The sequence below is a fragment of the Xenopus tropicalis genome, chromosome 3 (assembly GCF_000004195.4).
Source record: "Xenopus tropicalis strain Nigerian chromosome 3, UCB_Xtro_10.0, whole genome shotgun sequence".
NCBI classification, from domain to species: domain Eukaryota; kingdom Metazoa; phylum Chordata; class Amphibia; order Anura; family Pipidae; genus Xenopus; species Xenopus tropicalis.
In genome coordinates, this window is record NC_030679.2 from 140,718,607 (window position 1) to 140,743,271 (window position 24,665).

At 46.5% G+C, this 24,665-nt stretch overlaps 1 protein-coding gene across 7 annotated transcripts in view; it reads right to left on the minus strand.

The window, feature by feature from the left end:
- cacna1a (calcium channel, voltage-dependent, P/Q type, alpha 1A subunit) overlaps positions 1 to 24,665 on the minus strand; it is a 132,006-nt gene that overhangs the window by 71,935 nt on the left and 35,406 nt on the right. For all 7 annotated transcript variants that reach the window (XM_031899455.1, XM_031899453.1, XM_031899456.1 and 4 more), the window contains exons 8-19: positions 13,879 to 13,932; positions 12,702 to 12,794; positions 12,119 to 12,328; positions 11,329 to 11,441; positions 8,127 to 8,239; positions 6,696 to 6,827; positions 5,840 to 5,912; positions 5,277 to 5,394; positions 4,281 to 4,348; positions 3,541 to 3,647; positions 2,406 to 3,206; positions 398 to 819 (exon numbers count right to left, since the gene is read on the minus strand). In XM_031899455.1, the coding sequence (XP_031755315.1) occupies positions 398 to 819; positions 2,406 to 3,206; positions 3,541 to 3,647; positions 4,281 to 4,348; positions 5,277 to 5,394; positions 5,840 to 5,912; positions 6,696 to 6,827; positions 8,127 to 8,239; positions 11,329 to 11,441; positions 12,119 to 12,328; positions 12,702 to 12,794; positions 13,879 to 13,932 (2,304 nt within the window). The remainder of the gene's footprint in view (positions 1 to 397; positions 820 to 2,405; positions 3,207 to 3,540; positions 3,648 to 4,280; positions 4,349 to 5,276; positions 5,395 to 5,839; positions 5,913 to 6,695; positions 6,828 to 8,126; positions 8,240 to 11,328; positions 11,442 to 12,118; positions 12,329 to 12,701; positions 12,795 to 13,878; positions 13,933 to 24,665) is intronic.

Here is a 24,665-nt window from a genome sequence, read left to right on the forward strand (position 1 = left end):
AATATATAATGAAGACCAATTGAAAAGTTACTTAGAATCGGCCATTTCACTAGAATTTTAATCATAGCACAGCCTTTACCTATAAATACTGGGGGCACACATGTCTACCTGTTATAAAAGAAAAGAGATTAACCCCAACCCAACACTGACTGATCTAGAAGTTACCAATGGAACCAATGGGCCAAGGGCCAAAAGGTCAGATACTGTGGGATTTGGCTATCCACATGGTGCCAAATAGCATGGTTCCTAGATAGGGTATCGGCGCACAGTCTAGTAGGGAACTGAAGCATACAGCATGAAACAGATCATGAAATAATGGACACATTTCTTGGTGACTTTACAGCCTCCATCAAATGACTATAAACAAACTCTATAGAGTAACAGTTGGAGACATTACCTTGCCCAATAGCATTCTCCACAGGTGGAGGGAATGGGGGTGGAATATCCACAGTTGTGTGTTCTGTGGTTTTCGTCCCCTTGGCAGTCTCTGTAGGGTTGCTAAAGGTGTGGCTGGGGTCAGGAGCAGAAGGAGGAGGGCCTGAATTGGTTGGATGAGGCGTCCGTCTGGGGGTGGCATTTCCAGTGGGCACACTGTTGTTGTTGGCACAATTGGTGTGGTTACCGATTTTGGCTGGGCTGTGATTGAGACCACCCACACCACCACCTGCGGGCGGCTCACTGGTCACAAGTTTGGTGTTACGAATGTTATCCATGTTTTCAGGCTGCTGGTTCTGGTTCTCCTGCCGGGAACGGTCTTGAATAGGTCGCGTTGTGGAAAGATTTGGCCCACCAGAGCCTGGGGTTGGGGCTGTGGGTTCCCTGTAGGAGCAATAGGGGGAGATGAAAAAATGGAGAAACATCAGAGTGAATGAAAGGCAGTCTCTCACCCGCAAAGCTCTATGACTATCATTATATTTATGGAAAAAATACCTTCACTAAATCCCTCCCTTGTCTCTTTGCAAATAATTACCTAGTCAAGTACTTATCCATGGACTAATATTCTTTTAGGGCAGTGATCCCCCAATCAGTGGTTCATGAGCAACATGTTGCTCTCAGGGGCCTCAAAGTAGGTGTTAATTTTTTAATTTCTGGCTTGGGGCAAGCTTTAGTTGCATAAAACCCAGTTTAAAGCAAAACAGCGCCTTCTATAGGCTGCCAGTCCACATAGGGGCTATCAAATAGCCAATTAAAGCTCTTATTTTTACCCCCCAGGAACTTTTCCATGCTTGTGTTGTTCCCCAACACTTTTTTCCATGCTTGTGTTGCTCCCCAACACATTTTCCATTTGAATGTGGCTCTCAGGTATAAAAGGTTGGGGATCTCTGTTCTAGGGTTTCCAGCTCAGGCTTAACTGGGGCCTAGGCTGGCTAAAGAGCTAAGGCAATCTCTAGCCACTAGCCTGCTCTGTTTGTGGAAGTATTACAGAGAAGAACATCTTTTGCAGATTGCATTGCCCCATGAACATTCCACCAGAGAGAAGATGAACCTTCCTGCAGCCTTTCTCCTACATGTTTATTTCATATAAAGCCTTTCTGTTGCCATGTTACTCCATCACAAAGGCCCCATAAAGGTACAATTCCTGCAGTAAAGCCTTCGTTTTCACTACCTGACTCTATAAAACTTGGCATTCCATCTCTTGTTCTATTCCATCATCACAGAACATCAGCTTCAGCAAGGAAGAAACAGGAGACCGCAGTGTCCAAAATTAACATAAAAGCAAATGTAAGTTGTATAGATCAGCTAAACAGAATCCCGCAGGACTGCATCTTGCATAGCCACTGTAACATTAACACACAGGCATTCTATCACTTAGATATTGGTAGAGGAGGAAGAAAATGGTGCACATTTAAAGGGCCACTACACATACTGGGAATTACATTACTAGGGGCATGTCTATCTGAATGACACAGTAAATGGCAATCTTCACAGCAGAAGCTGCCACAAGGTTTTTGGTCCAGATAGAGACCATAAAACAATTATTCCTCATTTATACTTACCTAGTTATATATGAGCATTTGAGGCTACAGTGGCCCTTAAAGATTTACGGTATAATTTTCCAATTAGCATAGGTCCAAAAAGAATTGTTTCACGAAGGGCTGCTGTCAAATAATCTACCATAAATAACATTACTCTAGCACATTTCATCCCACAGAGCAGAATTCCACTATAAACCCATAAAGTATAAGTCCATCAGGTAAATCTCTGCAGTGTGGCTATAGATCTGGTGCCCATTTTTTCCATTTATACCTTCATGTCCTTCTTCATCCCAACACCTCTATACACACATAGGTATTACAGCCATTAGATTCATCTTTACATGGCACCAAGGATTTTTACACAGCATTATACAGAAAAATATAAGGCATCTTGCTAAATATTAGTTACCCTCCTACACTTTTACTTACTTCCTTCTGCGATGCCTCCTCTCTCTGTCATCCCTCTTGGCATCGCTCTCGTAAGTGGACTGTGCCGCGTGTCGATGCCTCCTCCTCCTCTCACCCTCAGGACCCTCACTTTCTCCTCCACCCCCTTCTCGTACCCTCATTCCATCCCTACCATGACGAGGTCTCCTGTCTCCCCCACCACCTCCGCCCCTGCCCCCTCCACCACCACCACCACCCGCATCCTCATTGTCCTCTCCAGTTCTGCGATGTGGCCTGTGCCTTCTGTGGTCTCCATCCCCCCTAGGCAGAGGTGAACCACTTCGACTTTCCTTGCTCCCACCACCCCGGTGTCGCCGGTGTGGATCCTGTGGGGGACGAATCCCTCCATCCATTTCTCCTGTCCTGTCTTGCATCCCTAGGTCCTGCCCATCCCGTATTATATCCTGCTCCTTGATTCGAGGACGGCGCCCAGGTTCTTGGCCCATGTCATATCCCCTCCCACCACGTTCCTGAAATCGTGCTTGTTTTCTTAAATAGTCTTCTGCTCGCTGTTGGGATAAGCGTTGTTCTATGGGGTTCCTTCCCTCACCAGGACGGGTTTTATTGGTGTTGTTGTTGCGGTTCTCCTGGGGGTCAACCACCAGTGGCCGATCCAAATGAGTCTTGACATCCGGCCTCATGAAGGAGAGCTTCCAACGCTCCTCTGGATCAAGCTCACTGTATAAAGCCTCCCTGCTATTCATCAAGTTTTGTCGGCGGATCTCATTTGTGCGCTGCTCCCAAACAGACATAGAAGTCTTTTGGTTCTTCTGTTGCTCTTTTCTGAAAGGACAGTATAATGTTTTTATTATTATCATAAAAGTGGAATGCAAGTGGAAAGTGAAAATATATTCAAGGAACTATCATCTTTCTGAGCCGGGAAAATTATCAATGGATGAAGTGTGGCTATGGCAGCAGACACAATGCAAATAATATGTCACCCAGTATTGCGTCAAAGGCTGAATTTAAACCATAAAGTTTATGTTTTATAGGTATGATCTATATGCTGAAAACTTAAGCTACTCACTGCATTTGTCATATGTGATAGCAGTAACGTTATTGTGTTTATTTGCCACATACATTAGAAGAATTTCTAATAATTATATTCAATACTTACGCAGCAATGGACATGTTGGTAGCAGACAAGGGGCTGACCTCTGCTACTTCTTTTGCTTTTTGCATGGCCAGCTTCTGATTGGCTGCCTCTTCTTCTTCTTGTTCATCCTACAAATAAAGAAAATAGTGGCACCATATACTGCTTGAAGCTCACCTTCCTCCCAAGACCAGATTGGTGGAAAGGCCACAAATGTCCCGGCCTTTTTTTAGAATTTCACCACACACAGGACTCTTGCAATGCCGGGATCTCCCATGCATTTTTCCCATCACATTTGACATTTTGGGGGGAAGGCCCCTTTGTCAGGAAATGTGATATATGACAGAACAAATGCAGGGGAGATCCCAGCATTGCAAGAGTCAAATACCAGTCAAATTTGTCCTGATAAAATCATTGGTGGCCAATGCCAATTCCCCTAAACTGTGCACTAGACTGTACAGGTGAAGCAGCCTGGGTGTGAGTTTGCACTCTACTATATGGTGCAATTTTAGGGGCCATATCTACACTGGGAAAAGGGGGGACAAACAGTCCACACAGTCCACAGTGCTGCTCCTAGGGATAGAAGCAGTTGGAATGCTATGATTGGGAGTGGGTCGGAATTGGGGGGGGGGAGTTGAGAATGCAAGGGGTGAAGAATGGGCTTGGGTCAGCCTAGGGGTGTACAAATTGGAAATCCAGCCCTGCTTCCTCCTTGCAGCAAACATGTATCCCATTCTGACGTGTTATTTCTGTAACTCAACTACCTTCGTCAGCTCCTGAGCATTAGCAAGATTGTCCACAGCGATGGCCAAGAAGACATTCAGCAGAGTGTCTGAATGAGAATGAGTAAAGAAAAATAACGCATAATATTTACACGCAGGTAACATACCTCAACAATACTATATATAGTGATGACAATTATCTTCCATTTCTCTACATACAGTATATTGCATCTGTTTATAACACATTACTACTACTTATTTTGCTTTATATGATTGATCCTATAACTATAACTGATCATATTGCTCCATATAAACCTTCCCTTCTGTATAACTACTCCTATTGCTCCATGTAACCCCCCCTTTTGCACCATATAACCCCTTCCTATAACTCCTGCTACCAATGCTTATAACTCCTCCTATTGCTCCATATATCCCTTCCTATAACTCCTCTTATTGCTCTATATATCCCCTCCCTATAACTCCTCCTATTGCTCCATATAACCCCTCCCTATAACCACTCCTATTGCTCCATATAACCGCTTCCTATAACTCCTCTTATTAATCCATATAACCTCTCCCTATAACTCCTACTATTGCTCCATATAACCCCTCCCTATAACTCCTCCTATTGCTCCATATAACCAATGCTTATAACTCCTCCTATTGCTCCATATAACCCTCCTTTTAACTCCTCCTATTGCTCCATATAACCCCTCCCTATAACTCCTCCTATTGCTCCATATAACCTCTCCCTATAACTACTCCTATTTCTCCATATAAAACTCCCTTCCTATTACTGTATATACTTGAGTATAAGCCTAGTTTTTCAGCACCCAAAATGTGCTGAAAAAGTCACCCTCGGCTTATACTAGAGTCGGGTGCCATGTGTCCCTCCAGACTAGCACCCTCTGTCCTTTGTGTGCAAATTAGGCCACCCACAACCAGACCCTCCAGTGCCCTGGCCCGCTCCCAGTTGCAATACTTATTTCCCCTTACGTGTCCTCCAGGATCGGGACTGCCGCCAGTTTATAAGGATACAGTTCCCAAAAAGCGTAAGGATGATGAAATAGATGGAAAATACCATGCCAGTTTTCACTCCACCCTGAGACTTGATGCCATCATACATCACTGCATTCCAGTCTTCCCCAGTTAAGATCTGAATAGACAGAGATGGTTCATTAATAATATAAAACAGAGAGAGAGCTGAAAACGCAGAATGTGCATTTGTGTGCCACGCTAAATCTGAGGCTTTGTTCTGTCTTTCAGCCGGTCACACACTGACTAGGCAGCAATCATTATTATATTATTCTTAATTTTCAAGACACTGACTCATGAATGGGCAAATATGAGCATCATTTTTTCAAGTAAGATCTTGACAAAAATGCACACACTGAAATATCCTGTCTCTTTAATTATGTAATTAACCAAAGTAATTGGGTGATCAGTCCTCCATGGCCAGCCAGGTGCAGACTGGGTGCAATTAAAGGTTAATGTGTCACCCACCCACCCGCAGATTTTGCCACTATTCAATCAGCTGATCAAACCGTAGCTCATTTTATACTGTGTGATAATAAAAGTGATACCACACATATTACCCATACCTGAAAAACTGTCATTATTGCTGCAGGAAAGGTGTCGAAATTGGTAGCAGGAGTTTTCTCGTCAAAATTGAACCTGAGAACAAGAAACACGCAGTAATTATTGTACACGCCCATTTCTCATTAGACACGAACAAAAACTATTAGCTTTATGTTAATGCCACCTCTGTCACTCTCCTTGGGAAATACAACGGATCTATCAGACATGTAAAGAATTGAGTTTCCCGTATGGAGTAAAGCCTATAAAGGCAAAGGCATTGTCTTTTAAGCTGGCCATACACGCACCGATAATACGGTATCGTACGAAACCTCGTTTCATAGGATATTTGGTGCGTGTATGGCAAGTCGGCAAGTCGAGCGATATCGCAGGAGGCTGCTGATATCGGTCGACTCGCCGATTGGCCAGGTCAAAAAATTTTGATCGGGCGCCATAGAAGGTGCCTGAGCAAAATCTGCCGTCAGGGCGGAATTGGCAGAAGGAGGTAGAAATCCTATTGTTTCTACCTCCTTATCTGCCGTTTCAGTCCTGAAGGTTAGTGGCGGGTCAGACTATCTTTCGTGCGACCGATGGTCGCACAAAAGATCGCAGATGTGTGGCCACCTTTAGACTTCTGCAGGCCTATATGTAACATTCTGCAAGTACAATGTGACTTTCAGCATATGGCCTTGCATCCTGACATGGATTAATTGAGCAGCCAATTGCAATGAGCTTGCTGGGACCATGTTGCTGACACTCTGCTTGACTATAGACCCACTCGGCATGTCTAAAGCCTCACCTCCTGGTTCAGATAAAGCCACCACACCCATCCCAAAGTGAAATTGCATGTGTAAGTTAAGAAACTCTGACACAATTACTTACTGCCCGCCAAACAGCTGCATCCCCAATAAGGCAAAGACAACAATAAAAAGGAAGAGCAGGAAGAGCAGACTGATAATGGACTTCATTGAGCTGAGTAGGGAGATCACCAAATTGCGGAGAGAAGCCCAATACCTGTACAGAAGCAGTAAAAAAACGAGATAATTATAGGTTGATAAAGATAGAGTTGATATAAAAGGCAACGATTAGACATAAAAGTTGGGAATAATCAGTTCTAAAACTTTTTTCAAGGAAGGTTTGGATAATTAGGATAATAGGATCCTCCTGCTCTCTCTGAAGAAGGAACCTGCTGAGCCTCACTTAAGCTCTCTAGCATGGTTACCTGTTAAGCAAAGGAGCTTACAGAATCCTTCTGCTAACATTCAGTGCCCTTCCCTTCTCTGCTCCTCACTACATTCCCTCACTGGTCTCCCTGCTCCTCACTACATTCCCTCACTGGTCTCCCTGCTCCTCACTACATTCCCTCACTGGTATCCCTGCTCCTCACTACATTTCTTCACTGGTCTCCCTGCTCCTCACTACATTCCCTCACTGGTCTCCCTGCTCCTCACTACATTTCTTCACTGGTCTCCCTGCTCCTCACTACATTTCTTCACTGGTCTCCCTGCTCCTCACTACATTTCTTCACTGGTCTCCCTGCATGTTCCTGGTCGTTTCCTACGCTCCTCTCAGCACCTCCGTCTTTTTACCCCCTCCACACCCACTGCGCTCTCTCGTCTTAACCCTTTCTATCTCGCTGCTCCTTCCCTCTGGAACTCTATCCCTGAATCCCTCCGTAGGGAACACTCACCCACTCTCTCCAAGAAAAAGCTCAGCTGTTACCTTCTGGAGCACTAAACATTATTTTGCTCAGTCCTGCGCTTAAGGGCAAATGCCCATACCTGGTGCACTCTTACCTTCCAGTTTGTGCCTGTATGTTACCCAACCACTTAGATTGTAAGCTCTACGGGGCAGGGACCTCCTTCCTACTGTGTCTCATACCACATGGCACTTATAATAAATAAATATAATATATATATATATATATCACTTGTCCTCCCTGTGTGTAGTTGTGTATTCTGTAAGACTGTACAGCGCTGCGTACCCTTGTATGTTTGTATGTATATCTTTATTTATAAAGCGCTACTTATGTACGCAGCGCTGTACAGTAGAATTCATTAATACAAACAGGGGGTTAAACATAATGGATAAATACAAAGTACAACAATAAATACAAATAAATACAAGGTGCAGTTGCAATAAGAGTCAGAAACACAAGATGAAGGAGGTCCCTGCCCTGTAGAGCTTACAATCTATATGGGAGGGGTAACTAACAGACACAAATGGGCAAATGTAAGGGCTGTAGGTCACAGTGGGTGACGCTTTATAACCGGCTTTGGCCAAACCACACTTTAGAATAACAAAATAACTTACTTTGTAACTTTGAAGATACGCAGCAAGCGAAGGGCTCTTAAGACGCTGATCCCAAAGGAGGTTCCAGGCTTCACCATTGCCCAAACCACCTCAAAGATGCTTCCGGTGATTACCTGAAATAGACAGATGCAAGTCCGTAGGCACTTTTTCCTTGATACCCTTCCCTGAATAGAAAGCTAGTTTGATTTGTCATAAGTCTGTAGGGACAGAGTCAGGAAAATCATTATCCGGAAACCTGTTATCCAAATTGTGGAAAGGCCATCTCCCAAAAACTCAAAGTACCATGTTCTTGATCCCAACTCAGTTATGATTAATCCTTATTGGAACCAATACAATCCTACTGGGTTTATTTAATATTTAAATGATTTTTAGTAGACATAAAGGAACAGGTCAGTGTAAAAATGAAAGTGGGTAAAATAGACTGAATGCGCAAAAGAAAATTTTTTTTCAATATAGTTAATTAGGCAAAAATGAATCTATAAAGGCTGGAGTGGGCACATGTCTAACATAATAGCCAGAACACTACTTCAGCTCTCTAACCTCTTAGTTAGTCAGTGACTTTAGGGGGGGCACATTGGACTTAACTGTTCAGTTAGTTTGTGAGCATGTAGGTCAGATTCAGATGCAAACTAACTGAACATTTATGTCCCATATGGCCCCCCTCAAGTCACTGATTGGTTACTGACTGATCTAACAGCTTAGAAAGCTGTAAATGGGGAAGTAGAGTTCTGGCTATTATGTTAGACAACTGCCCACTCCAGCCTTTATAGATTACATTTTTGCCTAACTAACTATAGTGAAAACATTTTTTATTTTGCGCAGTCTGTCTATTTTACCCAGTTTCATTTTTACACTGAACTGCTCCTTTAAGGTAAGGAGATCCAAGTTATGGTAAAACCCCTTTTCCGGAAAACCCCAGGTCCAGAGCATTCTGAATAACAGGTCCTATAGCTGTACATAAGCTAAGATTTATATAAAGCCAAACAGATATGGCAGCAGGGAGGGTCTAAAAGAACTAATAACGAAAGCATAATGTGACCAGTACAATATATAAATCTGTATATGTATCCTGTTTTTGCCCAATAACTGCAATCAGTACCCATAGCAGAAACTGTCCCTATGCTAAAGCTTTCTTTACCCTCAGTTATTTTGGCTGCTGTATAAGTCACTTAGCCCCTTGTGTTTGTATGGCCAATGTAGGTCACTATTGTTGCTGTGCATGTTTAGTGAAAGAGAGTGCCATGGATACTATTTAATGGACTGAGATTTCATACAGTATAGCTAAGGCTGATAGGGGTTATTAATGCACCTTTTGCACAAGAACTCCATTCTAATTAAAGAGTGGAACACTCTAGCACTGAGCTATTGTACTACTAACAAGGGGTGCCCTGTGGTTTCCTCCTGTTGGGGTGGCTCCACCTCTAAGCAGCAAGTAAAGCTAAATAGTCTCTTTTATAAAATCCAAAGCTTCATGAAATGCTTTCCTACATTCTATTGTGCTCCATTATAACAGTGTAGGACACTCCTGGAAAGGCAATGGTGCACCAAAGGCCAATATAAGGAGCGACCCTGATTGCAGCTCTGATTAATAGCTGTGCTTACATTGCACTTTATCTAAATATCTGCACTGAGGCCTTAATGTGAACTGCATCTGCTTAAATATTGGCACATTGGTTTGCACTAGTAGGTTGGCTTGACTGACTGTTTACATTGGCAAACAGTGGATTCAAAACATAGCTACTTGCAATTGCCAGTACTAGACCAGGTCTCATAGCCCATAACAGTCAAATGTTTGCTTTTAAACAGGTCCCCAGTGAATCCTGATTGGTTGCTATGGATTATAAGACCTGGTGCAATCTTTGCAACCACTATTGCATTACTTACATCTAATGCATTGTCAAACTTTAATTGCCTTATATAATTATCTAATTTGGAGGTTTCTGTGGTAAGGAAATGCCATGCATTATAAGACATATTACAGTACATATCCTCTTAGAGAAAAACAATATACATAGCAGAGGTAACCAGGTTTGAATAAGAACACCCTGCAGTGGGAGGGACAGACTCCATGTCCCATAGTTCCCTCCTGTCTGTGTCACTGTATCACCCTGCAGTGGGAGGGGCAGACTCCGTGTCCCATAGCCCCCTCCTGTCTGTGTCACTGTATCACCCTGCAGTGGGAGGGACAGACTCCCTGTCCCATAGCTCCCTCCTGTCTGTGTCACTGTATCACCCTGCAGTGGGAGGGACAGACTCCATGTCCCATAGCCCCCTCCTGTCTGTGTCACTGTATCACCCTGCAGTGGGAGGGACAGACTCCGTGTCCCATAGCCCCCTCCTGTCTGTGTCACTGTATCACCCTGCAGTGGGAGGGACAGACTCCATGTCCCATAGTTCCCTCCTGTCTGTGTCACTGTATCACCCTGCAGTGGGAGGGGCAGACTCCGTGTCCCATAGCCCCATCCTGTCTGTGTCACTGTATCACCCTGCAGTGGGAGGGACAGACTCCGTGTCCCATAGCCCCCTCCTGTCTGTGTCACTGTATCACCCTGCAGTGGGAGGGACAGACTCCGTGTCCCATAGCCCCCTCCTGTCTGTGTCACTGTATCACCCTGCAGTGGGAGGGACAGACTCCGTGTCCCATAGCCCCCTCCTGTCTGTGTCACTGTATCACCCTGCAGTGGGAGGGGCAGACTCCATGTCCCATAGCCCCCTCCTGTCTGTGTCACTGTATCACCCTGCAGTGGGAGGGACAGACTCCATGTCCCATAGCCCCCTCCTGTCTGTGTCACTGTATCACCCTGCAGTGGGAGGGGCAGACTCCATGTCCCATAGCCCCCTCCTGTCTGTGTCACTGTATAACCCTGCAGTGGGAGGGGCAGACTCCGTGTCCCATAGCCCCCTCCTGTCTGTGTCACTGTATCACCCTGCAGTGGGAGGGACAGACTCCGTGTCCCATAGCCCCCTCCTGTCTGTGTCACTGTATCACCCTGCAGTGGGAGGGACAGACTCCATGTCCCATAGCTCCCTCCTGTCTGTGTCACTGTATCACCCTGCAGTGGGAGGGACAGACTCCGTGTCCCATAGCTCCCTCCTGTATGTGTCACTGTATCACCCTGCAGTGGAAGGGACACACCCCATGTCTCTGCTATTTATAAAAAAAACCATATACACCCAAAGCTTTACTAGTATATATACTTACGGCACAGTCAAAGCAGTTAAACGATGAATGAAAATAAGGCCTGGTCCCAAGACCGTACATTTTTATAAACATTTCGGACATAAAGAGCCCAAGGAATATGAATTCTGCATAATCTGGAAAAAAACAAAAAAAAAACACACACAGAGTCATAGCCAGTAAGGAGAGATAGTGCCTACAGTAGTAGTGGGTTTAATAATAGTTGTGTGATAGCAGGGAATTGGATGAAACGGGTGATCCACCATCTGTACTATACTGTATTACTCCCTAGTATTTTGTGTTGTGTACATTTTGGAAAATTATATATATATATATATATATGTTACAATACTACTTGCCCTAGCAATGGTTTTAAGAAGTGCATTAAGAACAGGATATTTTTATTCACTTAAATCTGGCATATGCCAAAAACAAACATTAAGGCTTCCCTATCAATAAGTGGATCACTTAAGGCTGCTGCTAAATTGAGCTCCCATTAAGCCCAGCACCACCCACTAGACATTAAAAAGCTACCAAACACTGCAGAGGTTTTTATTTTACCCTCCCCTTTCAAAACTCAGGTATATTATATTCACCTAAGAGTCACCGAATTTTATTAAGGATGAATTGAGAACCCCCCAAAATCCTGAGCTGCTCATCCAGCTACCCAATTATATGCCAAGGAATGTTTCTCTATAACAGTCCTTGGCATATACCTGAGTAAACACAGCTCAGCACCTATTGCATCAAAGCTACAGCTCATATTATTCAGTGATATGTTGGGTGTGGTGGGTAAGGTGGCTGTGTCACTCACAGAGAAATTCGGAAAGCCGGTCATCTTGGCCATAGTGCACAATTGCCACGCACAGCGTGTTCAGTGCCACAAGACCCAGAACAACCCAGTAAAAGGCCTGAGTCTTCACCATGCGTCGAATCAGGAAACGGATGCGACGCTCCTTCTTGTGCATGTATGATGAGTTCTCCATCTTGGCACTTTTAATGCTGGCACGTGCAAAAGGGGAGCCTATAGGGACAGACAAACAGGGAGAAAAAAGGGGCAATTTAGAGTCATTTAAAGACAGATATTTTCTTATCTTCTGGTTCCAGGATGTAATCTTTACCACTTTCGGTCTGAATGCAATATCTTTCACCGGTGCCTTAGGGTGAAGACACACTGAGCTACTAGTAGCAGCTATTTGTCGTAGATACTAAAAAAGACAATGCTGATCATGTACTGATAACTGTCTCTACGTGTGTTTTAGCAAAGGCAATTCTAAGTATTGTATTGGCAGGGGATTTTCTGGGGTTTAGTAGCTGTGACAAGTAGCTGCTACTAGCAGTTCAGTGTGTCTTTACCCTTAGACGAAAATGCCTATGATGACTAAATATGCACATACCCACAGAAGCTATGTCCCCAATGGCCTCTTCCCCCTCCTCAGCATTCAGCAGTTCTGTCTTGTTCTTCTTGATAGTGGGTCTCCGAAGGGCTCCTATAATAAGAAAAGAAGGAGTGGTTGGGAGGTGATGTTGGTCGCGTTAGGAGTGTCATATTATGAAGGAGCATAATGGCGTAGGCCAAGAACATTCTTAAATTTAAGGCTGGCCCATTCATGTCTTACTCAGAGCTTAAGCATGCTGCACTATGTCCCAGTGCTTGCTCTGTGGTTGGTGTTAGTATATAAAGATGGAGCAGACTTAAGCATTGCATCTGGTATACCAGATGGAATCCAATTCACAAATAGGTGTGACTGTGTGTGCCAGATGCTCCGGTTAACCCTATCTTTATCATGCCTCAGCATCCCAGTTATGCACAAATAAGTCAACGTGGTGCTCTGAACAGGAAGCTAGGGATAGATATCTGCTTAAATGAGATTATTAGCATCTTGGGGGCGTAGTTATAAAGAATAGCTTTCCCATTGAACCCAACATTCTTAGAAAAGCACTAGCGCTATACCTAACTCTGCCCCTAGAATAGGGTTGCCACCTCCCCAGTATTTGATCGGCCAAGCCAGTAAATCACCAACTAGGGCTGGCACCAGAATTACAAATTTATATAAATTTGTAATGGCCTATATATCCCTCCCTTCCCTGACCCTCTTCCAGTCACCCTTTAAAAACTATGGGCCCACTTCTGCTCCATAACCCTGCCCAGTCTGCCCATTTCCCCACCACTTACATCTCAGACCTGCCCCTAATGACATCAGCGTCCCCCACCCCGAAGATGGCAACACTACCCCAGAATCCTTCAGTCAAAGCTTTTACTGAGATCCCCCAGAATCCTTCAGTCAGAGCCTTTACTGAGATCCCCCAGAATCCTTCAGTCAGAGCCTTTACTGAGATCCCCCAGAATCCTTCAGTCAAAGCTTTTACTGAGATCCCCCAGAATCCTTCGGTCAGAGCCTTTACTGAGATCCCCCAGAATCCTTCAGTCAAAGCTTTTACTGAGATCCCCCAGAATCCTTCAGTCAGAGCCTTTACTGAGATCCCCCAGAATCCTTCAGTCAAAGCTTTTACTGAGATCCCCCAGAATCCTTCGGTCAGAGCCGTTACTAAGAGAAAGCATCAGGTAGTTACCATCATAAGGAAGTCTCTGCTCAATATCACTATCATCTTCAGCAAGGATGACTTCTGCTAGGACGAAAGGACAAACAGTTATTTCATGTATGTTTATTCAAAATGCAAGCTATATTTTTCTCATTTTAAATCTTTAGGGAACAATAAGATATTTGTTTGAGTGTTTCTGATTTAACATTTCTTGGACCTATGCAAGCAACCATAAAAAAAAACCCACAATCGTAAAAAAAAAAAAAAACAAGGTTTAATTGAGATTTTTTTTCCCACAAGCATTGAAAAAAACTCAGATTTCAAAAATGAATACATTTTCCTCCTCCATGTTCCATGTACCAAACCGTAGCAGATTAGTGCTGAGTAACTAGTCCCTTTAGGGTGAAGACACACAGAGCTACTAGTAGCAGCTACTTGTCTTGGCTACTAAAATTGACAATGCTGATCATTTACTGATAATTGTCTCTACGTGTGTTTTAGCAGCGGCAATTCTCAGTATTGTCTATGGCAGGGGATTTTCTGGCATTTAGTAGCCGTGACAAGTAGCTGCTACTAAGTTGCTCTGTGTGTCTTCACCCCAGGGTGCCACAGCCATGTGACCTGTGCTCTGATAAACTTCAGTCACACAGTTTACTGCTGTGCTGCAAGTTGGAGTGATATCCCCCCCCCTCACCCCCAGCAGCCGATCAGCAGAACAATGGGAAGGGAGCAAGATAGCAGCTCCCAGTAGGTATCAGAATAGCACTCAATAGTAAGAAATCCAAGTCCGGCTTGGGACTCCTCCAGTTACACGGGAGTAGGAGAAACAATAGGTTAGCTGAAAGCAGTTCTAATGTGTAGTGCTGGCTGAAAGCTCAGACTCAGGCACACTTTACTGCTGCGCTGCAAATTGGAATGATATCCCCCCCTCCCAGCAGCCGATCAGCAGAACAATGGGAAGGGAGCAAGATAGCAGCTCCCAGTAGGTATCAGAATAGCACACAATAGTAAGAAATCCAAGTCCGGCTTGGGACTCCTCCAGTTACATGGGAGTAGGAGAAACAATAGGTTAGCTGAAAGCAGTTCTAATGTGTAGCGCTGGCTGAAAGCTCAGACTCAGGCACAATGCACTGAGATGGCGCCTACACACCAATATTACAGCTACAAATACATTTGTTGGTTCAAGTATAAAAGGTTAAATGGCAGAGGGAATTATTTGCTGTGTAACAGTGTCATTTAGAAATAAAAAGTGCCCCATAAATATCATCACAGAATCACAGAATCCCTACTGCCCCTGAGTCATTTTAGGCTCAGGGCAGTGAATGTGTAGGTCCTTGGCATGAAGCCTAATGATGTATACAGAGAAAATTACCTTATTTTTCAAAAAAGTTGTGATAAGCTGCTTTTTTTTATTATTAATTAGATTTCTGTAAAAATTCATTTGTTAATTACACTCACTTCATCAAGCACAATTCAGCAAGAACATCCTATAGCCTGTACTGTAATATGCCATAAATATATCCCAGAAAAAGTATTCCCCAGTACTAAGCATAATTCAACACAAACAGCCCCCTGAGTTTACTTCTACCCGGAACAGAGAGACATCATAAAACTAAGCACAATTCAGCAGGAACAGCCCCCTAAGTTTGCTCATAGCCTGTACAAAAAGATACCATAAACTATGGCACATAGGGATTCCCCTGTACTAAGCACAATTCAGCAGGAACAGCCCCCTAAGTTTGCTCAAAGCCTGTACAGAGAAATACTATAAAACTATGGCAGCATAGGGATTCCCCTGTACTAAGCACAATTCAGCAGGAACAGCCCCCTAAGTTTGCTCATAGCCTGTACAAAAAGATACCATAAACTATGGCACATAGGGATTCCCCTGTACTAAGCACAATTCAGCAGGAACAGCCCCCTAAGTTTGCTCAAAGCCTGTACAGAGAGATACCATAAAACTATGGCAGCATAGGGATTCCCCTGTACTAAGCACAATTCAGCAGGAACAGCCCCCTAAGTTTGCTCATAGCCTGTACAGAGAGATACCATAAAACTATGGCAGCATAGGGATTCCCCTGTACTAAGCACAATTCAGCAGGAACAGCCCCCTAAGTTTGCTCATAGCCTGTACAGAGAGATACCATAAAACTATGGCACATAGGGATTCCCCTGTACTAAGCACAATTCAGCAGGAACAGCCCCCTATGTTTGCTCATAGCCTGTACAGAGAGATACCATAAAACTATGGCACATAGGGATTCCCCTGTACTAAGCACAATTCAGCAGGAACAGCCCCCTAAGTTTGCTCATAGCCTGTACAGAGAGATACCATAAAACTATGGCAGCATAGGGATTCCCCTGTACTAAGCACAATTCAGCAGGAACCGCCCACTAGTGCTCACCTGACCGTGTGTGCTGCTGGGTGCTGATCGCAGGTTGTGTGGTGCTCGTTGAGCTCAATCATGAGCAATTGCAGCCCTGGAGGGTGTGGTGCGCCCAGGGATGCTGATCCAGGAAAGCCCCAGGCCTCATCTGAGTCACCTAGGCCTCGGGGTGCTTCTGCAGAAGGAGGAGTTTCTGAGGGGCCCCAAGCGGAGTCCCCAGTGCAAGTTGCGGGGTTTGACCCTGACATGCTGCCGCATGAACCGGGATTCCAGGAAAATCTGGCCAAGGGAATTCAGAAGTTTAAGGAGAAAAGGGCTGAGCTTGCGGCTCTGAAATCTCTAATAAAGACCAAGAGGTATGAGTGCGCTAAGGCCTACAGCCTGGCCCGGCCCCGCAAGAAGGTAGAGATTGCTGCCCTGTGCGACAAGCAGCGCACTCTGGAGCGGGAGCTGGACTTCCTTGGCAAGGGAATCGGCGCGGTAAAGGAATCCTTTGATAATGCCGAGCGGTTCCGGGAGATGGAGCAGAGGCGCCAGGAGGAAAAATACAGGGCATCGCTGAGAAGCAGAGCCATTACAGAGGTGTCCAGCGATGAGGAGCCTGAAAGCTCTGGGGCCCTCCAGCCAAACCGGCCAGTTCCAAAGAGCCCTGGGATCCCCACTGGCACTCCTACTGGTACCCCCACTGGTACCCCCTCAGGTACACCGGGCCTCCTAAGGGAGATCAGGCAGGTGGAGTCTCCTTGCTCCCTGAGACCGCAAAAAATGGTCTTTTCTATGGAAGAAATTGAAGATATTGACCCCAAGGAAAAGGTAAAAGCGAAGGAAAAGAAACAGCAGCTGGAAGTAAGTAGCTTTGTCTACACAGAATCTGATTTCCCTGTCCTGCCCTCACCCCAAAATCAGCCCATGTCTATGGGTGTCTCCCAGGCTGCCCCTCAGTCAGCTGAGGATGTTGGGGTGCAGTCAGCCCCTGCTGCGTTGGCCAGTTGGGCACACAAAGCAAATGCCAATATGGCTACAGCAGGGAAAAGTGAGAATCTGCCATCTGGGAGGAATGTAGGGCAGCCGGCGCAGAACATGGCTGAAAGGGAATCAGTTTGCCACACTGCTGCAAATATCGGTGCAGAACAACTAGCGGGCCCTGAGGGTGTCATCTCACAGCAGCCAGAGGCCACTACATCCACTACTGTGTCTCTCCCAGAGCAGGAAAAAGCCAGTTGTGATGGGAACAACTCGGAGCGGAACCATAAAGGCAAAGCTGCAGTCGCTGAGCAGCAGGAGGAACAGCGAAAGGGAAAGAAGAAGAAGAAGACCAAGCCTGCTCCTAAATCTGGCAGGAAGAAGGCGGCTGCAAAAGACTCTGCAGCGGACTCTTGTAGTTCAGCAATTCCAACTGCTGCCATTTCCAATGGTGCAAGTGTGCGTGGGCGTGACTGCAGTGAGGGGATCGGTGAGCGACTGCCTGAGGCTGGTGAGTGCACTGGGAATGTGAATTCTGTGGGTGTAAATGTGTGTGGGGGGAAAGTGTTGGGGGGCTCGGGTCCAACTGTGCAAGGGTCAAATGCTGTTGTGCAAGAGGTGAATGTGGGTGCAGATACAAGTGTTGTGGGTGCAGGTATGAGTGCTGTGGGTACAAGTGCTGTGGGTGCAGGTACGAGTGCTGTGGGTGCAGGTATGAGTGCTGTGGGTACAAGTGCTGTGGGTGCAGGTACGAGTGCTGTGGGTGCAGGTATGAGTGCTGTGGGTGTGGGTACAAGTGCTGTGGGGGCAGGGGTGAATGACCCAACTGGTGCAGTTAATGCCACAGCGGCGGGTGTGAGTGCAGTGAATGAGGTGGCGGGAGTGAGTGGCCAAAGCTTTGCTAATATTGTCCGTGGCAAGGCTAAAGGGCCTGGCAGTGTGAATATGGCGAAGGTGGCAGTGAGTGGGGCGCGTGTGGGTGACAAACCTGCAGTGGGGAATTACCCCCGACGTGGGAGGATCTACCCCGCAGACTCGGGGAGGCGCAGGAATGTGGTGCGGTTGCAGTGGGAGGGGGAGGGTCCCTTGCCTGAGGGAAATAATGTTATTGATAAGATCTGTGATATGGGCTTCACTGCAAATGATATTTATTGTTTTGTGCATAACAAAGTTTTCAAAGATTATACCATCAGCTTCATGAGGCCCCAGGAGTTAGATGAATTCTGGGAAAAGTTTAGGGATGCCACAGGGATGTGGGAGGGGTTTCGGGCAGTGCCCGTGTCTAGGCCTGGGGTCTGCAAGGTCACCATTCTAATAGAGAATGAGTCCATCCCCCCCGCAGACCTTAAGATCTGGCTCAGAAGGTATGGGGATGTGATAGGGGAGCTGGAGAGGGACTTTGGGTACAGGGGGATATGGACGGGGGGCTGGCAGGCTAAGGTGCGCCTACGCACTGTAGGCAATGTCACCCAGCACATCCCCAGCTCCGCATACATTGGCCGGGATTTAGTCTGCTGCTTTTATCCCGGGCAGCCCAGGGAATGTTGGAAGTGCGGCTCCACCAGGCATTTCAGTATTAGTTGCGATGTACTGAAATGCGCCATGTGCCTTGGCGTAGGTCATGTGGCAAAGCACTGTCCCAAAAGCATCCGGTGCAACTTGTGCGGAGAGCTCGGCCATGCGTACGGTTCCTGTCCTATGTCGTGGCAAAGCATTGAGGAGGAATACCGCAAGGAAATGGGGGTGCTGGAGTCCGAGGCCACACAGGGTCAGGTGGTTGGGGAAACTCAGCCTGTGCCTGATCCTGACCCCCCGTTCATCCCCCATAATTCATCTCAGCCTTCCCATGGCCCCCAGCCTCCCCAGGGCCCCCAGCCTTCCCGGGCCCCGCAGTCTTCCCAGGCCCCGCAGTCTTCCCAGGCCCCGCAGTCTTCCCAGGCCCCGCAGTCTTCCCGGGCCCCGCAGTCTTCCCGGGCCCCGCAGTCTTCCCAGGCCCCGCAGTCTTCCCGGGCCCCGCAGTCTTCCCGGGCCCCGCAGTCTTCCCAAGCCCCGCAGTCCTCCACATCCGTTAGGGCAACACGGGGAAGGGGGAGAGGACAACCTAGTGGACGGTCACTAATGTCCCAAAGGGTAGTTCAGGAGACCCCCCCTTCTGAGCGGCCTAGTGCGGCTAACAACACATTGGGGGATTGGGTCAAAGTAGGCGAACCCCAGAAAGCCACCTTGGCCAAGCAAAAGGCTACCAACTCGAGTGGGGGGAATCACAGAAAGAAAGAGGAGAGGGCAGAGGGTGCCCATACAAAGGAGGGGGCTGATCCCTTTCCTTTATCAGTAAACAGATTTGCTCCTTTATCTTGGGGGGAGAGGGCAGAGTTGGAGGAGGAGGAGGAGCTAAACAGGGAGCTTGGCCAGTCTGATAACGCCAACTCTTCCTCTTCGGAATTTGAGGACATAAGTCCTGCTGAAGCTGAAAAGCTTCCATCTGGTCTCTCTGCAAAGAGGGAATGCTCTGACGATGATAGGAAGGTAAAAAGGAGGGTGGAAACCTCCTCATCTTAATCACCCTGTAAATGGCTGTTCCCCCTCCGATACGCGTCGTGACCATTAATGTCGCGAGCGTTAAGTCTGTAGGTGCAAGAGACACGGCCTTCTTTTTTCTCTCCCGAGTTGAGGCAGACATTTTATTTTTGCAAGAGACCAGATTATGCAATCTTCAGGTGCTCCATAGGGCCAAGAAGGAATGGGTGCACGGTCCTTCCTACTGGTCTCTTGCGGCCGAGATGTACAGCGGAGTGGCGGTCCTTTTTAAGACCAGTAAGGTAACAGTCAAACGGGTGATTGAGGTAGAGATGGGCAGATGTATGGTCTTAGACGTCCTGCTGAATGGGCAGAATCTTCGCCTTATTAATGTGTACGGTCCTCAGACCCTAAAGGCGAGGAGGGACCTGTTTAGCAGGATTAAGCCCTTTCTTTTTACAGCCCGGCCGATAATTTTTGGCGGTGACTTTAACACCGTGACTAGGCCTATGGATAGGGGAGGTGCCGCAGGTCGGCTGGGCTACGATAGCATTTACCTGAATAGCATAGTTAGTCAGGCCGGCCTAGAGGATGTGCACATTCGCCACTTCCCTGACCGCACGGGTTTCACTTTTTATAGAGGAACATGTAGAAGTAGGATAGACAGGTTTTTTGTTAAACAGGACTTCATAGTGTCTCCTCCTGAGGTGACAGCCGTGGAGTTCTCCGATCACTGTATGGTGAGTGTGTCCTTGAATGTTTCAGAGTCCCCTCAGAGGGGAAGGGGTCTTTGGCGCCTGAATTCGGCCCTCCTGGGGGAGGAGTGTGTAAATCAGTCCTTCAGGGAGTTCTTTCAGGCTCAGGAATCCTTATTAGATCTGTGCAACACTAAGGCGGAGTGGTGGGAGATGGTCAAAAAGAGGGCAGCAGGACTCTTTCGAGGCCTAGCAAACAAGATACAAATTGATAAAGATCGTGCCTACCAATCTCTCAGGAGAAAGTTAGACAGACTGGTGTCTGATGGGGCCCAAGGTGGGGAAGTTGCCAGGGTCCGTGCCCTCATGAAGGAGTATCAGTATGACAGGTACTCTTCCCTGGTTTTGGAGAGGGACTACGGGAAGCACCACTCGCCCGACCCTTACCAAAACTGCCGGGAAGTGTTTTCCCGCAAGTCCATACACGGCTTGCAAAATGAGGCTGGGGTGCTAGAGACTTCGGTCCCTGGTATTCTCAGAGTTGTTAAGAACTACTATGCTAAACTCCTGAAGGGGCAGGGGCTCTCCCGGGCCAGTATGTCTTCCTTTCTGGAAGAGACCCCTATTCTGCAAGATGAGAATATTTCTTTTGACGAATTGGAGTGTGAGATTGGAGTTGAGGAGGTCAGGAAGGCAATTGAAGGCTTAGGCCTCAAAAAGTCTCCAGGGCCTGACGGTTTAACAGCCGAATTTTATAAACAGTTTGTTGATGTCCTGGCCCCTCGTCTCACAGAGGTATTCAATAGCACCCTGGAAGAGGGCCTACTCCCTCCCTCTATGAGACACTCAGCTCTTATTCTCCTCTCCAAGGGTTTGGACCAGTCTAAGGTTGAGAACTGGCGCCCCATCGCTCTTCTCAATACAGACCGAAAGATTCTGGCAAAGGTCATGTTCAACCGCCTTTTTCCTTTTGCAGAAAGGCTTCTTTCCCCCTCTCAGCACTGCACAGTGAAGGGCCGCAGCACCTTTTCCGCTGTCCTTGGCATCCGGGAGGTCCTAGAGCGGTGCAGGATCTGCGAGTGGGGTAAGTATCTGCTGACTTTGGATCAGTCAAAGGCTTTCGATAGGGTAAACCACGAGTATCTCTGGTTGCTCCTTGACAGGTACGGTCTTCCGGGTAAATTTGTTAATTGGCTAAAGATTTTGTATAAAGGGGCCGAGAGTTTCCCACTTGTGAATGGTTGGTCCGGGGAGAGCTTTGGGGTTTCTTCTGGGGTCCGACAGGGCTGTCCTTTGAGCCCTTTGCTTTATGTATTTGCCATTGATCCCCTCATAAGGCGGATAGAGTGCGATGCATTAGCAGGGGTTCCTCTGTCTCCCGGGAGGGCCCTGAAGGTCTCCGCTTATGCAGACGATGTCACAGTAGTCGTGTCTAGTGGGGAGGAGGCAGAGACTGTGGCACGGGTGCTAAGGGACTACTCAAGGGCCTCTGGGTCCTTGATTAATCAGAATAAGTGCAAAACTTTCTGGATGGGGAAGGGAGATCCTGCCTTCGATCTTCCGGATGTCTTCCCAGTGGCCCAGCCCAAAATTAAAATTCTTGGTATCGAATTTGGCCATGGCGATTATGCCAAGCAAATTTGGGAGGGCAAGTTGGAAACCGCATCTGTTCTGGTGAACCGGTGGAAAGGGTTGAAATTTACCCTCAGAGAAAGGGTGGATCTTATCAAAACCTACCTGATTCCAATCTTTTTGTATCTCAGCCATGTGTGCCTTTTGCCAGAAGCTTTCTACGTTAAGATCAAAGGTCTCTTCTTCCAACTGTTATGGGGGAATAAGACAAAACCTCATCAAAAGAAATATTACCTACCTACAAAGGAAGGAGGGGGGTCTCGGTATGGTGAACCCCGTTGTGTTCTTCGTGAACACCTTTATTAAGTATAACTATAACAACCTCCTGTTGGAGAAGCCTCCTTTGTGGGTGGAGATCTTCAGAGTTTGGGCCCTTCCTTTTCTGAGTGTTGGAAGAGAGGCGGCTTGGTAAAGAGCGTGCGTGCTCCTCATGCCCCTCTCCCGCCTTATGTTGCCGTGAGTCTGAAGGTGATGAGGCGGTGGTGTGTGTCTGTTGGGGAGATCAGGGCTTCTCCAAGAAGGGACATCGATAGGAGAGTCTTGGGTTCCTACTTTCATGCATCACTGGCCCTGAAAGACTGTCCAGACGAGGTGTTGAGATCAGGGCTCTCTTTAGTCAATTCCCCAAGGGTTCCCCCGAAGCTCAGGGATGTCGTCTGGCGCTCCTTCCACGGGAAGCTCTATGTTAATGGGAATCTGAAGTACAGACGTACTGATGACCGTGACTGCCCATGAGAGGAATGCTCTGGGAAGTGGAAACGATGGACCACTTCTTGCTTCAGTGCCCCTTTAACATAGATGTTTACAAACAAGTCTCTGCTGCCTTGGGCATTCCTTGCCTCTCTGGTTGTAATTACCAGGAGTGGGCCTATGGGGCATTCAAGCGACACAGGGGGTATGATTTGGGCACTCTTTTCTTAGTCAGCTCTGTTGTCCGCTTTTACACCTGGAACACACGGTGCAAGGTTTCTCTCAGGCGGGAAGTCCTCCCCTGTCCAGTGGTGGTGGATATGGTACTGGGTGAGCTCGGGAAGATACGCTCTTTGGAGAGACAAAGGATGGATGGAGCAAGGTGGAAGGGTCTGTGGAGGGGCATTCAGTTTGACCCACCGTGAGTCTCTTGCTAATTCTGATGTCTCTTTGGTGTTGGGCTAGTTCTTTTCACCCCCCTTAGATTTTTGCCTTCGTCGTATTTTTCTGATGGGGCTTCATACAGTTTTAGGTGAGTAGCCCAATCTTTTGCCTTCCTGGAGTCAGAGCCATGTTTTGTGTATATAGTTGTTTATAGTAGAGTGGCACCCAGCCAGGCTGAGCCGCTCATTGAAGTTGAGTTAAAGTTGGAAATTGAGCAGCGTTGTATAGCTCAGGTGCGACTATACATCAGCTTTGTAACATTTGTACAGTTGCCCAGAGAGCAAGCGGATACGTTTATAGGATAAGCTAATTATGTTTACTGCATGTAAATCTATTTAATGCTTTTGCTTATTTGTTATGTTATTTTAAGCTTTATTGTATTAGGATGCAAGAACTCAATAAACAAAAATTTCCCCTGTACTAAGCACAATTCAGCAGGAACAGCCCCCTAAGTTTGCTCATAGCCTGTACAGAGAGATACCATAAAACTCTAGTGTCATACAACAATAAACCACTATTGTTTCTAAATAAGGTGCATTTCCCTTTAAAGCAACTTACCAAAATATCACAGTGTTAAAAGATGAGCATTGTTAAGAACACTGACATTAATCATGTCCTTTGTACTGCAGGGGTGATATATTGATTTATCATTATTAATCAGCTTTAGCACCAAGGGGGGAGGATATAGTGGCATTTCATTTTTTTTTTCTAATTTGCAATAGCAATCTGCCTGAGCAATTTTTTTTTTTTTTAAATAAACAGATAAAAATAATGACCTGTCTGAGAACAATATGTAGTAAAGGGGGCCGATCATAGAGATCCACCTACACGTGAAATCGCAAGGGGAAGCTTCCCGCGCACAGACGCGATAATGAGGTGAGAGGTGTCAGCCGCGGCAAGGAGGGAGCCCTGTAGCACCATGAGCAATAAGGCTGATGGCCCTATAACCCGCCGGATGATCATAATTCATTTGCACTGATTGCAGAGGCTTTACTGGGTTCCAAAGGAGCCAAGAGATGCCAATGTGGCAGATTTTTATTGGTCTGAGACCATAATGAGAACAGGAGTAAAGTCAGAAGGCCGTTAATTTATGCTCAGTGCTGACCTAGGCATCGTATCAGAACATACGCGCTGATCCTGCCCCCTTCCCCCTGGTTCTGCCGCCAAAATTAACTGCAAATGTCCGTCATTGGGCTGAGGGGAATCATTATTTTTAAGCCTTGGCTATATGGGCCCCAAGGCCACCCCGGATTCTTACTGAAAACTCCCTCATTTCCCTTTGATCTCCGCTAAAAAAGATACAATGTTTCTCAAACTTAATTAAAAAAGTAGCTTTTGGCAGAGAGCCCAGAAACTCAACAAGCTACACCTGTACTTAGATACAATTGTAACTAATAAGCGAAACAGGGGCTAAACAGGTCTCTTGGGGGAACTGAGACTTGCAGCTTGAAAGGGCAATTTCACCTTTTTTTTTAGTGAAACTGTAATA